The sequence below is a fragment of the Pinus tabuliformis genome, chromosome J (genome assembly GCF_031772625.1).
Source record: "Pinus tabuliformis cultivar Carrire ecotype Pingquan chromosome J, CPIR1, whole genome shotgun sequence".
NCBI lineage: Eukaryota > Viridiplantae > Streptophyta > Pinopsida > Pinales > Pinaceae > Pinus > Pinus tabuliformis.
Window position 1 is genome coordinate 1,293,046,762 of NC_142295.1, and position 17,429 is coordinate 1,293,064,190.

The 17,429-nt window shown below is 41.4% G+C and overlaps 1 protein-coding gene across 2 annotated transcripts in view; it reads right to left on the reverse strand.

The window, feature by feature from the left end:
* The window catches only part of LOC149232017 (chlorophyll(ide) b reductase NOL, chloroplastic-like), a 345,384-nt gene that overhangs the window by 216,983 nt on the left and 110,972 nt on the right, over window positions 1-17,429 (reverse strand). For both annotated transcript variants that reach the window (XM_089376419.1, XM_089376417.1), the window contains exons 5-7: window positions 9,257-9,324; window positions 9,096-9,144; window positions 8,894-8,979 (exon numbers count right to left, since the gene is read on the reverse strand). In XM_089376419.1, the coding sequence (XP_089232545.1) occupies window positions 8,894-8,979; window positions 9,096-9,144; window positions 9,257-9,324 (203 nt within the window). The remainder of the gene's footprint in view (window positions 1-8,893; window positions 8,980-9,095; window positions 9,145-9,256; window positions 9,325-17,429) is intronic.

Consider the following 17,429-nt stretch of genomic DNA (forward strand, 5'->3'; position numbering starts at 1 on the left):
TGCCCATGCATCTCCAGGAGGGAAATGGTGTGATATTCAGCTGTAGTCGAGAGGACTACATGTGGGCAGAATCCTTGAGGAGTCCACCTCTTGGATCAATTCCTTGCTACAGGAGCCCGAGATTCAGTAATAGCAAGACGGACTTAGTGTCAGATGATGCAGTGGGTTGATTAGAGAGACAGATGCAGTATCCTGAGACCAGAGACTGATTAGCACAGAGCAAGGTTGGCAGCAGTGCAGATGGCACAGTGCAGAAGTCAGCAGCAGCGCAGAAGATTCAGAGGGTCAGAGACTAGTAGCAGTCAAATTCCAACATTCATGGTATTATGCTGAACACAGTTAAGTTCAGTAATTTTGGATGTTTTTCAATTGCTTCTCTCAGCAACTGAGTTGCAGTACGAATGCAATGTTAGCAGTGGTAGTGCTAGCAGCATAGCAGATGTAGCAATATAGAGGGAGTTGTAGTACAGATGCAACAGTGGCAGTGGCAGTGTCATCGATAGCAGTACAGAAGCAGCAGCAACATAGTGTTGGTGGCAGCGACAATGCAGAAAGGAGATGCTCCAGAAGCAGAGCAAGATACAGTTGGACATTGTTGTTAGAGCACTTTCCTCGCTAAGAGGGAGGTGTTAATTTTTGGTAGCATTGGATGTGCTCTAGCTATGAAAATTAGAGGAGAGACTAAGGCACATGAGTTCTAAAGAACCCATAAATGATTTGGTAAAATTCCACCCAGGATGTATTTTATTAAAATAATTAATATTTTTAATAGAGTTCCTAAGTCTAAACTTCACTCCATGTCAACTACCCCATAGCTATACATCTTTTCGCGCATGGATTTCCATCATGTCCGAGCACTCAGATGATCCACAGATTCATCATTATCAGCTATATGTACACTGGAGTTTTGTAAACCCATTCTGCATTTTGTAATGTAAATGATCCTAGTAAGACAAATGTATGTAACAACCTAAGTAAAAAAAAAAAAAATCATGATGATTTCTATCCTAGGAGGTTTTTAGTCTCACCGATTCATGTGTGTTTCTAAACACGGATGATCGGCAGAGTTTTTCCCTCCAGCCTCACCCCAAAGCTAGGGTGGATTTTGTCATCAGGATTTTAAATGAGTCCTAGTGTTATTTATCGAGTCTTTGTAAAAGTGATTTGGGAATAATTCTAACTATTTGGTTAGATTATTTTATTACAAGTCACTTAATCTACTAGATCATATTTTGTGTCGCAAAAATGGGTAATTATTGAAGGTCTATAACGAACGAGTGTCCCCCTTCATGGGTTAAAAATGTAATATTTCATATAAAAAAATATTTAGTGCATGGTCCCTCATAGTTAAACACCATGGCTAAATATTAAAGGGTTGGAAAAATCAATAATCTCTTCAAGAGTCAATTAATTAAAATTTCTGGCTAAAATAAATTTAATTAAAATTTCTAGCTAAAATAAATTAAAATGCTAAACCCAGAAATTTAATTAATTTAGGTCCTAGGAAAAATTAAATTCTCCAACATTTAAAATTCGTGGGTTTTAAAGTTTTTAATTTTTGGAGGTCCCCGACCAAGGGAATATTGAAAATTTCAAAATATTTTGAACCCTTGGGCCATAGTAGTTAAGTCAAAGTCAACTTTTTGCAGCAATTAACTCAAAATAATCATTTTTGAGTTAATTAAAAGTGAAATTCGAATTTCCTCAAAAAGTAACTTTATTTCAACAGTGATGATTAAAAGATCATTTGATCTTCATCAATGGTTGAGATTGCTTTGACGGGGATCAAGCCAACTAGCCGTTGGAGAATTTTTCTATAAATGAGAGGCCTATCTCCATTTTTTGCATCCGAATTTTCAATTGTGTACTTTCTCTAAGAAAGCTGTTGTAACTTTTTTTTGGTTAATAAAACGCAAAAACTTTGGGGTTTCAGATCGTGGTGTGCCTCTTTCAAATTTATGTGGTAATATTGTTCTTAATACTTTGCTGCTTTGATTTGCATTTGCCGGTTAATAGCCTCCGATGATTGATCTATGTACAGGTATCTTGCACGGATTTCTGGGTTTTTTAGAATATCATTTTAATTTGATAGAAGCAAAAATATCTCTATTTCTCGATAATTTTATGATCATTTTTAAAATCTCTATTAATCTAACAAGCTGAGTTAAGTGTGCAGAAGTTATCATTCAGAATTTGGGTGTTTGGAGAAGTCCTCAGCTGGACCAACTGACTCTTAGTTTACAAAATCTAAAAGAGCCCACTACCTTTTTAATTTCTGAAGTCATTTTTATAGAATATTTTACTTGCAGGGGTTTTTCTTGGGCTTGTGCATCTTTAAAATTTCAAATTTATTTTTAAATATTGTGCAAAAATTTGTTTAAATTTGGCTAATAGAGGGCTTTGATCTGCAGATCTGTAGAATATTATTGTAGATTTGTAAATATCAATTTTTTTAATTCATTGGAGTTTTGGGTATTTCATATTTTTGTATATACATGCTTTGGGATTTTTTCTGTCTTTTGTTTGTGCAAGAACAGATCTGAAGATTGCAAGTGATTTTTGTGGATTCCGAAGAGAGATCTAAGCCCCAGAGGGCACCTCCATTTTGTTTGAAGGTTGAAGATAAATTTCAAAAAGATTGTGGGCAAATTTCTTTTAGTGCCTTGACGCCCTACGGTGACCATCTCTAACCTCTTTCTCGGCCTCCCTTTTAGCCTTACGGCCTTCCCTCTTTCACCAAAATTCTCTCACTAACTTTTCCTAAATTTTTTCCTAAAAATTTCCCAAAAAAATTTAACAAATTTTTAGCAAAGTTTTCACAAAAAAATTCTGAGTTGAGGATTTTGAGTGATTCGAGCAACGTATATTCAGGTGTCTTCAAGCCCCTAAGGGCTGACTGGTGCACACCCTCTAACTTTTCTTCATTTCATTTTGAAAGCAGGGTTAATATTGGCATAGATTTGCAATTAGCTGAAGTTTAGCAACAAATTTAATTTACATTTTTACTGTTGTACAATTGCAGAAATAAAAGTTAGCTTCAGTAACTTTTGCAAACAAATTTCAAAAAATTGTTCATTAGTTTATTTCTGAGTTTTTAGATCAAATACATCAATAGATCATAAAGAATTAAACTCCAAAAATTTTTGAATTGTAGTTATCAGTTTGTCATTTAAAATTTTCTGTTGTTATACATAGAAATTTTTGAATATTGCATGGTTACAAGACTGTTGTTTTAGAATATATTGTTGGTTTTAATATTTGATGTAAGAGCAGATTAATAGACTGATATTTCATTAATGTGATCTAAGTTTAAAACATTTAGCCTAATTTCTGAAGTTCATTTTTTTTTACATGTTTATGCAAGTAGGACTAATCTAGTTTTACATATGCATCTAACGATATTGATTGAGTATTTCATACAAATGAATTTTTGAATTTAAAGGTGTTTTATTCCAGCATTTTACATTTCAGTCCATTGTGCATTTCAGTAATTATTTGTGCAAATTTTACATTTTGCAGTGTTGGTATAAGTACCTGCTTTCACATTTAGATCACTACTTTTCTAAGCCTTAAGTTAAGTAACATTTAAGACATATTTTAGAAATAATTTTAGGCCCTCATTTAACTAAAATTAACCAAGTACCCGCATTTCACATAGTTTTAAATTTTGCATTTGCATATGAAACAGTGGTGTCTTTTCAGCAGCAGTTTCCCATCCTTTACTTGAACCTTATTTTCTTAGCAAGATAGTTGACTCCACAGGGCACTGGTATCACTTTCTTCAAATAATTTTGAATCCTTAAAATCTTGCGCAATCTAAAACAAGTACTAGTTGCTTAGTTGTGTCTCCCAAGTTGGTTGGTTCCCAACTAATCTTTCATTTTTCCATTTCCATAGGGTCTACCCCCCTTAGTCTGCTATTGGGAGACAGCTCAAATGGAGTGATTGGGGATCAATGTGACAACCCCCGATCTGAGTCGTTGTCGCAGTGCCTAGACATTCTATGCGACAACAGTGCCTAAGTCTAAACTTAGGAAAACTGATTAATTAAAGGGTATTAATTAATTCATGGTGAGAATCTTCTAGAAGAAGACATGGATCGGGTTCTAGTTAATCTTAGGCATTGATTATGTTTTAATCTTGCCCATTGATGTCTCAACGGGAGATTATAAGAAGAAATTCGATGGGGGTTGGAGAACACACTTGAAGCCACCAGATATTCGATCTTGCTAGGAAATCAATTTCCGAGGACATTGGTCCAAAAATAACTATCTACTTGTGTTTGTGTGTGCATCTATTCTTCCAGTGTTTATTTCTTCCGCAATATTTATTTTGTGAAGGCTGCAGCGCATTAGTTTTGATATTTACCGTAGAACACAGTAAATAATTTGTTCAAGTTATTTAACAAATAGAAGAAACTTAATCAGTTGATGCAGTAGGAATCGGGGTTTCCAGATTTTCACATGGTATGAGAGCACAAATCGTAAGCCGGAGAGCTCAGTAGCAGAAGGGAGGAGGAATTTCAAATCTCTGCAGAGGCAACAGTTGGAAACCCTCAGAGGCAGCACAGTTCTTGGCCAGGAGGGTCGATTTTTGAGGAAAATTGTATTTCTCTAAGAGAGTCGACAGAGAATAAATTTTCTAGATCAAATATTACTAGGGGCAGTCGGAGCAGTAGTATTTTTCCTTGCAGGGCAGATCTTCAGTTGGGACGCAGTTATTTTGCAGCAGTTTGCTAGTGCAAAATAGTGTCAGGAGGAAGGAAGAGCACACACTGAGGGAATTCTTTTCTCAAGGGACTTCTAGCCCAGAAGTTCGAATTTTCCTAGCAGAGTAGTAGTAGTTGTGGGCAGATTTGCCCACTCTAGCAGGGAGTATGAAAATCCAGTCAATAGCTGCGCAAAGGAGAAGAGGAGGAATTCGACATTTTGCAGAGATGGCATCAGCGGGGCTGAGAGATTAGGATTGGTTGGACAGAGCCTCCAACTACGTGATCTGGAAGGCAAGAATTTCTTGTCTTCTAGATGAATACGATCTCAAAGCTTATATCAATGGCGTGGTAGTTGTACCCACAGATGCAGATCCGCTTAAGGCCTACAAGAAGGAGATGGCGAAGGCAAAGAGGCTAATTCTTGATGGAGTTCGAGATCACGTGGTGTCTCACATAGCTGGCAAAGATACTACCTAGCAGATGTGGGAGGCACTTGCTACGCTATACGAGGGATCTTCCGAGCAGCGGAAGATGTATCTTGAGGAGAAGCTGAGATGCACGAGGATGCAGAAAGGGGAGCGCATAGACCCATTCCTTACTAGGCTTCAGAATATCCGAGATCAGTGGTCTGTCATAGGGTCAGCACCTCAGCCTACTGAGTTGGTGCGGTTTGCTCTAAACAACGTTTCCGAAGAGTGGCAAGTCTTCATTCAGAGTATTCTAGGCAAAGAAAAGTTGCTAGACTGGGATCATATGTGGGTTGATCTGCAGCAGGAGATGAGGCAAGATTTGATGAAGTCCACCATCACTGGCAACAGCAGCAGCAGTGGGACGAAGCAAGTAAAGGAAGAGGAGGATGTGGCCCTCACATCAAAGGGGCAGTAGGAGCAGCGCAGGAGGAAGAAGGACATTTCCAAGGTGAAATGCTTTAGATGTGGTGAGTTTGGCCACTACGGCACTCAATGTTCTCTCAAAAAGAAGGACAAGGAGGAGAAGCAGGATCAGCAAGCTGCATCCATGAAGATTGGCATGTTGTCCTCTACATTGGAGGAAGAGTTTACCATGATCACCGAGATACCTCCAAGAGTGAGGTGGGGTGATTTGGTTTTGTAGCCCCAGAGAGCTACAGGATGGGTCAGATTCTTGAGGAGGTCCACCTCATGAATCAATACCTTGCTATGAGAGCCCATAAAATGCAGTAGCAGGATGGATCAGTGGCATATGGTACAGTCAAGTGCCAGAGTAATAGATGTAGTAGCTAGTAGCGGTCAAATATTGGGCAGCACAGTGCAAAGTTGGCAATAGTGCAGTTGGCACAGAGCAAAGTTAGCGGCAGCACAGAGGCTTCATTGACAGCATAGAGGCTAGCGACAATCAGGGCTCAAGGGATAGATGCATCATACTGACCACAGTTGGTTCAGTATTTTGGATGCTTTTCCATTGCAGTGGTTGCAGCAGCTGATGGAGAGGGAGTTGCAGTTGGCAGCAATTCAGCAAGGCCAACAGCAACACGGATGCAGCGTTTAACAGAGTTGCACAGTAGTTGGTGGGTAGCAGCAGCCAGACATCAACAACGTAACAAGAGGTGGCACAAAGACAGGGTGTTGTTTCAGTCGGTTGCAACGCTAGAACACATTCCTCACTAAGAGGGAGTGTTGATTTTTGTAGCATCGAATGTGTTCTAGCCAGAAATTTGGTGGAGAGGCTAGAATACATTTATTCTCCAAGGACCAAAACCCAGAAATCGTTTTTGGAAATTCCACCTAGAGACAACTTAATTAAAATAATTAATATTTTTTAATGGTGCCTAAGTCTAAACTTAGGAAAATTGATTAATTAAAGGGTATTAATTAAGTCGTGGTGAGAATCTTCTAGAAGAAGACATGGATCGAGTTCTAGTTAATCTTAGCCATCGATTATGTTTTAATCTTGGTCATTGATGTTTTAGCAAGAGATTATAAAAAGAAATTTGATGGGAGTTGGAGAACACACTTGGAGCGACCAGAAATTCAATTTTGCTAGGAAATCGATTTCCAGAGTAGCAGTGGTGAGTTGTCGGAGGTGATTCAGTAAATTCGAAGCAGTGAGAGAGGGGCAGGGATAGCAGAGTGGCAGTGAGTGCCACAGAGAGGCAGTGCAGAGTTTCAACGGGAGATCCGTATTTTGTTGAGGAGAAGTCAAAATTCAATGCCAGGAGGTTCGCTTTTCCAGATAGCAGTTGATCAGTTAGGGAGAGAGACGCTAGTCCGAGTTGTGGGACGCAGATCTGCGTAGGCTAACACAAAGGCAGTGTAGAGGCAACAAGGGGCAGCTCATCTTGAACCAAGGTCAGTGTCGGATCACCGGTGGGAGTGAGATTTTTCTCACTAGATCTCCTGTTAGTTATTTCTCTGTATGGAAAGCTAGATTTGAGCTTCCATAGATTTGTACTCAGATTCACTACTGCATAATAAAAAAACCCTTAGCTGCTGCACCGGTTTTCCCAAGTTGGGTTTTTCAAGGGGCATTGGTCCAAAAATAACTGTGTACTTGTGTGTGCGTGCATCTACTCTTCCAGTGTTTATTTCTTCCGCAGTATTTATTTTGTAAACGCTACAATGTATTAGTTTCAATATTTACCGTAGAACACAGTAAATAATTTGTTCAAGTCATTTAACAAATAGAAGAAACTTAATCAGTTGCTGCAATAGGATTCGGGGTTTCCGAATTTTCACACCCAAGAAGGGTCCTTTACATAGTAAATATGATTTTGACTTTTGACAAAAACCTAGAAGCCTACAATGGAGGCTTGACCTAGAAAATACATAGAGCATGAAACCCAAGCTCATAAAATAATTTTTTTCTTTTATAAATAATTTTCTTTCTCTTTCAAATACATTACATCATGGCTCAAGTACAATTATGACGACCGATACTAGTTACATTTCTCAACACTCTTAACAGTGATCTTGAGATAGTATTATAGTATTTGACAGTGCCTTCAACAGTGAGATAGTATTTATTATGACAGTGTGTCAAGACTCAGAGCCCTTGATGACTGTGATACCCGGATGGATGGCAGATGAGACAGTATCTTTATGGCAGGTAACAGTGATATGATAGCAGCTCCCTTTGGACTTGTTTATCAGAGATCAGATCGGTCCGTTCAGAAACATAGTTGTGAACTGACTTGGGTTGGCCTTAGGAGGCCTGTTGTGATTGATATATCTCATTGTACTTTGTATCTCAGCTGAACAATTGATGAATATCTAATAGAAGAAAAATCGGTTGGATTTTCCCCTTTGTGGGGTTTTGCCCTGGTATCTGACCTAACTCTTGGTGTCTCTATTTGTGCATGTTTTTTTTTTGTTGTTCCTATATGTTCCACTGCAATATTGATATTATTGTTCTTTCTACATAATCGCTAAAGATTTTACGATGTAATGGGGTGAATGCATATGTAAATGATGAAAAAGTTCAAAATAAAATCATCTTCAGCAAAGAACAATATAGCCCTAAGAAAAATTAACAAAGAGTGCCCTGGAAGATGGCCCCATAAAATGTTCATGATGTTCCCTGGTTTGACAAGTTTCTAACTGTGCTTCTGGCCATCTATGAACCAGATCAGGCTGCCGAGACTGAATAAGGCAATGACATTTGGGAGAAGACTCAGGCTGATCCTAAACACCGAGTGAATGGATGGGGGTTACAGAGACTCTCCTAACGCAGGTGCTATTCCAATTGTCGCTTGACATGACATCGTGTGTTGGCCAACCAGCCTAGATGCTCTATATAATTTCCCTCTAGTTCTATGGTTTATTAGTCTGTACAGCCTTAATAGATAACATTTATTTTGGTCCTATGTCGCAACATTTTGATATGTTAATCAGCACTGTTGATTATTGGTTTTATGCTTATGGAAGTTATGTTTGTGGGCCCTTTTTTTGTATAAAATCCATGTATTATAGTTTGTATTAATAGAAACCAGGAAGCTTTAAAAAAACGTTAATTTGAACAAAGGATCACCTTTGTCTTTTTCTTCACTCTACTTGGAAGGGTGCAACAACTATTCTCGGTACAAGGAATCTGGTGAGCATAGCAAACATGGCAAAAAGGCAAGAAGCTACATCATGAAGAGAAAGATGCAAGAGAGGAGTCGAAATAAATACTACCAAATATCACTGCAGTTGAAATCAATCTCACCTAGGAGTTGGACTACCATCAGCACCAGCTCCATCAATGTTAAATATATGACCCCCACGAGGTTGACCCATCATCATCGTTATCGCCTGCTTTATGCCATGACTGACTATACTTAATGAAAGCTAGCACTATTAATTAATTATATGTTATAAGTTGTAAGATCTGTTGAGTACTAAGTTTGATATAGTCAAGTGGAGTTTACCTCTCTGCAGCAAATCATTGTACCCAAGGTATTAGTTGTCACAACTTCCCTGTTGATAAAACCATTTAAAATTTAAACTAGCTTACATCAGGAGAAGAAAATATTAGCAATACCAAAACAGAATTTTATCCTCAAATATGTCCAAAAGATCAATGTCTTACATGAGTGCTTCATCATCCGTCTCCACCAAAGGCTTGTAACTGTATGCATTTGAGCCTGCATTGTTTATCTGCAATACTTGCACAACACGATTAACACTTCAGCAAATGACAAAGATTATTACTTTTAGAAAAAAGTATAGCAGAATCCAGAGTGCCTAGCTCGTTAGACAGTATAGTTCCACTTCTCATCATTTACTGTCTTATATCCTGTCTAGGAAATATTTCAATATACAAAGGTAAAGCAAAATATTCCTATGTAATTTTTTTTATTTTTTTAAGAAGATTCATAAGACTATTAGAGATCGGACTAAGTTGAAAGCATTCTATTGCCTTGAAATTTTGAACTAAAACAGAAACTTCTTGAGGATATACATAATGATACATTGCAGGAAGAGGTGACTAGGGTGGAACACCCACTCAGAGGTATGGAGGAATACAGAACCAGGGGACCCAAATCAGAGCCTGTTTACAGTGGAAGGAAGAGGGTGATGAGCCTTCCAGATATTATTTTGATTTCCTCATGCATAAAAATGCTTCAGAGAGAACTAGAGGCTTAGGAACAGAGGGGTTTCTAATAAAAACTTTAGATCAGAGATAACTTTTGTTGATTTTAGGTAGCATCGGATGTGCTCTAGCCACGAAATTTGGTGGAGAGGTTGGGGCACATGAGATCTCCAATACCCAGAAAGGGTTTGGGCAGATTCTAAACAGTTCAGGAGATATTAAAATAATTAATATTTTTAATGGAGTCCCTAAGTCTAAACTTAGGGAAATTAAAATATTAATGTGGATTAATATGAAACTGTGTTAGAATGGTCCAAAAGACATGGATCAAGCCAAATCTAATCTTAGTCGTTGATTAGGGACTTAATCTCGACCGTTGATATGTCAACGAGAAAAGTATAAGAGGAGGCTTGAGGGTCACTTGGAGAGCACACTAGAGTGATCAGTCATTCTATTCTCTAAAGCGGGGTTTGCTAAGAGAGATAGAATCAGTGATCGGAGTTGCAGCTAAGGGGCACTGAGTACAGAGAGACAGAGAGGCAGAGATAGTGTCGGGAGAGCAGCGCAAGAGCCAAAGAGAGTGACGCAGTAGCAGCCAGGGCCATGCAGAGGCAACCGGGAGCTGCGCAGTACTTCAGAGAGGCTAGTGTTGCTGACGCAGAGGGCCAGAAGGCTAACACAGGGACTCCTAAGGCTGACGCAGACCCATTCAAGGTGACGCAGGGCCAGCGCTGGGCAAAGAGAGGTTGATGCAATCCAGAAAAGCAGACACTGGGGTTTCTGGGGTAGATTGGAGCTGAGGAGCTGCCGAAAGGTGTTTCCAGGGTTTCAGCCGGGTTATTTGTCTCAAACTGAGAGGTATTACTGCCAAGGAAATTCTTTGTTGGGTAAGCAGGATTTGGCACCTATATTGTACTTTGATATTGCTTAATAAGAAAACCATTAGATAGCTGCACCAGTTCTCCCACATTGGGTTTTTCCGGCAACATTGGTCCAAAAATAACGGTGTTATTTGGTGTGATTGTTTCTGTTTCCTTCAGTTGTTGATCTGTAATATGTTGAGCACACACTAGTGTTTATTTTCAGTGTTTACATTGTAAATAACTTGTTAAGTAACGGAACAAGTAGGTAGGAATAAATCAAATAAAGTGCTTCGTGGGTTTCTAACTGGTAGACTTAGAAACTTCAACATGGTATCAGAGCGTGATTGGTTGGAATTTCTAAGTCTACTAGTTAGAAACCCTCCATGCACTTTACTGATTTATTTCTACCTACTTGTTTCGTTACTTAACAAGTTATTTACAATGTAAATACTAAAAATAAACACTAGTGCATTCTCAACATATTACAGATCATCAACTAAAGGAAACAGAAACAAGCACACAAAATGACACCATTATTTTTGGACCAATGTCCCCGGAAAAACCTAATGCCGAAAAATTGGTGCAACTATCTGAGATTTTTCTTATTAAGCAATTTTAGAGTACAATCTAGGTGCCAAATCCAGCTTACCCAACAGAGAATGCCCTTGGCAGTAGTACCTCTCAGTCTGAGATAGATGTCCTGACTGAAACCCCGGATAAACCCTCCGGCAGTTCCTCAACTCCAATCTGCCCCAGAAACCACAGTGTCTGCCTTTCTAGACTGCATCAGCCTCTCTTTGCCCAATGCTGGCCCTACGTCACCCTGAATGGGTCTGCGTCAACCTTCTGGCCCTCTGCATTAGCAACGCTGGCCTCTCTGAAGCATTGCGCAGCTCCTGGCTGCCCCTGCGTGGCCCTGCGTGAGCCTTGGCTACTACTGCATCACTCTCTCTGGCTCTTACACTGATCTCCCGGCACTATCTCTACCTCTCTGTCTCTCTGTACTCACTGTCCCTCAGCTGCAACTCCGATCATTGATTCTATCTCTCTTAGCAAACCCCACTCTAGAGAATAGAATCATTGATCATCTGGTGTGCTCTCCAAGCGACCCTCAAGCCTCCTCTTATACTTTTCTCGTTGACATATCAACGGCTGAGATTAAGTCCCTAATCGGCCGCTAAGATTAGATCTGGCTTGATCCATGTCTTTTGGACCATTCTAACACAATGTTATATTAATCCACATTAATATTTTAATTTCCCTAAGTTTAGACTTAGGGATTCCATTAAAAATATTAATTATTTTAATATCTCCTAAACTGTTTAGAATCTGCCCAAACCCTTTCTGAGTCTTGGAGATCTCATGTGCCCCAACCTCTCCACCAAATTTCGTGGCTAGAGCACATCCGATGCTACCACAAATCAACACTCCCTCTTAGCGAGGACTATGCTCTAGCAATACTCCTCACTGAGTATTACTCTGATCATCTGACATCAGTCCCTGTGCTAATGCTAGGCTTGCTGCCCACCATACTCTGCACTACTGCATCCTATACTACTACCCATGGCCCTGCCACTTCCACTGTTGCATCTGTACTGCAACTCCCTCTGCATCCGTGCTGCTGCTGGTCCTTTCTCCCAACACTGCATCTGCACTACAACTCCTCTCATCATGCTGCATCGTGCTACCCACTGCTACACTGTGACTCAGTCACTGAGAAGTAAATAACTGATCTCCCAACTCTGACCTCTCTATTGGGCTAGAGACACCCTATGATGCTGAAGCTCCCTCTGCCGCTGACAAGTGCTCCCTCTCTGACCTCTGCACTGCTGCAACAACTCCCTGCATCTTGCACTGTTGCACACCTCTCTGTGCCATCCTACACTGGTGCAACACTCCCGTGCCTCTCGCACTGCTGCAGCCTGCTAGCCTCGCGTTGTCCTGGGAATTCTGCACTGTAGCTCTCTCTGCTGCTCCATCCGCATCCATCTCTACCCACATCAGCCAGTCCTGCTACTCCTCTTCAGGGCTCCCATAGCAAGGTCTAATCCAAGAGGTTGGGTACCTCGAGGATCTTGCCCCTCATCGCCTGTAGTCCGTCTGACTACAGCTCGATGTCTCCCCACTTCCACTCAAGTGGTGCGTGTGCACTCATGGCACAGTCATCGTCTGTCTCCACTTCTTTCTCTGCCCTTGAAAGCGTTGCCTTAGTCTCGGAAGACTCTCCCTTATTCTTCTTCCTTGGACACTGGGTTGCATAATGACCCAGCTCCCCACAGTGGAAGCACTTGATCTTGGAGAGATCCTTCTTCTTCCGCTTTTCTTGCTTTCCCTCAGATGCTAGGGCAACATCTTCCTCCTCCTCCTTTTTGACTCTAATCCCCTTACTGCTGCTTCCCGCCTTTGTCTATCGTCTGATCTCTTCTTGGTGAAGAGCCACCCACATCTCATCCCAAGGTGGAAGTGTCCCTCTGCCCAGTATACTCTAGACAAATACCTCCCAGTCTTCTCAAATTGCATTTAGGGTTGTCCTCACCATCAATTCCTGATCCGGCGTGGCTTCTATGGAAGTCAACTGATCTCGGATCTCATTCAGTCCTCCGAGGAAGGTGTCTATCGGTTCTCCCTTCTTCATCTGATATGACCTCATCTGATTTTTTAGTAACATCATTCTCAGCATAAAAGTATGCTGGTACAATTTCTTTAGGGCCTCCCACATCTCATTCGTCGTTTCCTTCTCGGCAATGTGTGGTACTACATGGTCCTTGACCTTGTCAAGGATGATGCTCTTGGCCCTCGCCATTGCCTCCTCGTACTTGTCGTTCTTAGCTGGGTCGACTGGGATAGCTATCGTCTTCAAGGCAAAGAGCTTGACACGATTTCTGTCAAGTATGGATAAGATTCTAGCCTTCCAGACTGCAAAATTTGAGGCTCCGTCCAGTCTCTCCTTGTCTCTTACTCTGTGTAGTGCCATGCTGCTCTTCTACTTCCCTCCTGGAAGTTCTCGATGTGACTCCCTCTGAGTCTCGATTTGCCTCTTGGAAATCCTTCTGCCAATGTCGAGATGCCCCCTACTTCGATCGTCTGTGCAACCGCACCACTGATTCGGATTTCTCAGCTAGAAACCCTCGATAGCAACTCCCTCTTCATTAGCCTTGCCCGGTCAGGTATTGCTCTGACTATAGTACCCCACTAGCTCCACTCTGCAACTTTCCCACAGCCTCCTAAACCCCAGCAACCTGAAGGTTGGAGCTCCTAGGCTCTGCGCAATCCCGGCACCAGCGACTCGGCCTCCTTAGCCAATTGCATCATAGCCCTCTAGCTCTCTGCATGGCTCTGCGTGAGCCTCCCTTTGCCTCCCTTTGCCTCTCCGTTGCCTCTTCCTAGCTCACCCTTGATGACGCAGGCACTGCGTCACCCTTCTCTTGTTGTTGCTCTGCTAGGAACAACTTCTATCACTCGGGACAGTGGTTTTCTGCTGCTATTGCTTCGCTCGGCTGATGTCCTCAGTTCTCCTATGATCTACAACCACCCTCTGATACCATGTTGGAATTTCTAAGTCTACTAGTTAGAAATCCTCCATGCACTTTACTGATTTATTCCTACCTACTTGTTTCGTTAGTTAACAAGTTATTTACAATGTAAATACTGAAAATAAACACTAGTGCATGCTCAACATATTACAGATCATCAACTAAAGGAAACAGAAACAAGCACACAAAATGATACCATTATTTTTGGACCAATGTCCTCGGAAAAACCCAATGCGGGAAAACCGATGCAACAATCTAAGGGTTTTTTTATTAAGCAATTTCAGAGTACAATCTGGGTGCCAAATCCGGCTTACCCAACAGAGAATGCCCTTGGCAATAGTACCTCTCAGTCTGAGACAAATGTCCTAGCTAAAACCCCGGATAAACCCTCCGGCAGTTCCTTAGCTCCAATATGCCCCAGAAACCCTAGCGTCTGCCTTTCTGGATTGTGTCAGCCTCTCTTTGCTAATGCAGGAGCATCCAAACATAGCCAACAATGTGATTGTATGTTCACATGTTGTGGCTAACAAGAGATGAATTTCATTGACCTAAGTGGTCATGTTAAATTTGGACAACTAGGTCCAAACTCCATGTTCTGATGCTCAGATTGAGAGGCTAATATTTTTGTTGGATTCCTCTTTCTGAAAGGTGTAAAATCCATATAAAAATAGTCTTAATCCGATGAGCAGAACTTATATTTTGAATTTATTATTCTTAATAAATTATATGTGCAAGGTCAGCCAGTTTTGTAATGTAGGCTCACATGCCCAACAGATGTGTCACACACCCTCATTGATGGATATATATACAGGAAAAGTTGGTGAGAATTTGAACACAACTCAACTCACATCTTCCTCTCTCATCTACTGGTTGGAGGGTTGTTGTGACACATGCTGGGCTGGCTGACCAAAGGAGACTTTGCTGGTTAAAGCATCCTGTTGACCGCCGAAACGAACACATACATTTTTCTTGTTTCTAATTTGTCTTCTGTAAGATCCGCTTATATGTTCTATCTGCATTTTGCTTATCTACATATATGATTGCTGTGAGAAAAGTGAAATTGCTCTTAGCATAGAACATCTACAAAACTTTACATGGTATCAGCGCTGAGGTGAAGACAAACTCTATCTATAGCAATCAAGGAACCAACGAAGTCTCTCATGTGAGATATGTGGTCGACAGTTGTCTCTAATCTCTAATACGCTCGAGGAGCAAAGGATTGCGTAGATCGAGGCTTAGAGGACGGACTGAAGACGAGATTCGAGTAAGCAGTTTGGGTATATGATAACGCAGGTTATATGAGCGTTTGAACGCTCGGATAACAGCGCCAGGAGGTTATATATCCTCGGTCAGGTATCTTGGTAATCAGAGTTCGGGCAGCAACTGAACATATATGGTTGCAAAGGTTTATATGAGCGCTGAAGCTCTCGGATAAACGCGCAGGAGGTTACATATATGCAGCCGGCTGTCGGACGGATTAAACAGGAGGATTGTCACGGTTGAGTTTCGGAATTCGAGCAACAGTCTCGGTGTGTGAATGCGCAGGTTTACAAGGGTATATCGGGCAATACATGCAGGTGCCCGCTCTTGGGTAAACGTGCAGGAAAGCATACGGGGTTCTGAGTTCCGGTAGCAGCGAACGTATAATCGTGGAGAAATATCAGAAGCGTTAAGATAGCCCGTAGGGGTATCAGCTCTCGATAGTCTCAGAGATTATACACAGTCGAATCGACTTATTGATTGAGCGGTTTGCTGAAGGTCTGTCACGTAGACAGAACGATATGGTAAGTGCAGATTGGATTGCACAGATATATCAGATTGCTGGCACGTGGACAGTAGCATACGTAATCGTGCAGAACCGAATTGGAAGTCCAAAGAGGATAGCACGTGGACGTAAAAGCGCAGGTTTATGGGTGTTTGGGTGCTCAGGTAATAAAGCTGAGATCTATATGTATTTGGCAAGTTGTCCCCGTCGAAGGAGGCTGTATATGAATGTAGATTATACAGCTGTTCATATCTGAAGCGGAGAGCATGCACAGTCGGTAAAACATCTCACGGGTTGTGGGATGCAGGTCTCGGTGGATAAGCTCAGAATCGGGACAGTAGTTCGATAACCTCAGTGCGTGGACCTGTCGGAGTGGCTGGACTGCACAAGGGTTTTCCAGACTGTTACGTGGCAACTGGAATATAGGACAGCGGTCAATGTGCCATTGCGCAAGTTTATGAAAGCGTGGAACGCTTGAATAAACGGCGCGAAGATTATATAGCAGATTATCGAAGGATTGTCACGTGGACGGAGGTCTGCAATACAACGCAGAGTTATCAAACGGACTGTCACGTGGACAGAGAACTTCAGAACAACACTAAAGTTTACATACGCAGTGAGCAGTCGGGTCAAAGATCTATTGCACAGGTTGTTGGTGGTCTGACGCGTGGGCAGTTATATATATACACGCAGGTTTATATACATACGCTGGGCAGCAACTCATAGAAATGAATACACGCGTTTAGGGTTACGCAAGGCATAAGATATATATGCTGGACATGACGTTGTTCATGGTGAAGCCGCAGATAGAAGGAACCCTGCCATAGTTATATGCAAGGCATAAAGACTCCTCATCTATACACAGGTCATGAGGATGAGACCTTACGTAGAAGATATAGGTAACATTGTTCTGGAAGATACAACACAATCAATGGAGCTATCCAAGACCTCGCTGTTCTTGAAGACTCCTTACCCGTGAAGACACGTACATGCAGTTCTTATATGCTCTCGGATGAAGGAATGGAAGATACGCATTACTATGAGCTAGGGTATCCGCTAACAGCAACTCAAATTCTTTCGTGTGGATATTAGCAGATCCGCACTATATGAAGGTTCATATTAACGTGATGGGAGCCGCAGTGAATTAACATAGTGGAACCCGCTGAAGCACGCAGGCATGAAAGCACACTCGGCCGCTGTCATATAATAGAGCCGAAATTTCAAGATCCTGTGCACTGGCCGAAATGTATTTGTGGACAGAAATATGATGTCTATCACAGGTATGTGCTTGTCTTTTCTAATGATGAATTTGCCAGATATTATGGTCCAGATTAAACAGTTTGCAATTCTGGTATAATGGGTTGTATGAAGATGCTTGGTAAAGCTCCAAGTATAGTCCCTTGAGAGGGACAACAAGGGCTGTTAAGAGGCAGATGATTTGGAATCATAAAAATGGATATATGGAAGAGCTTAAGGGTAGACCCCATCTTCTGTACATATGACAGTGA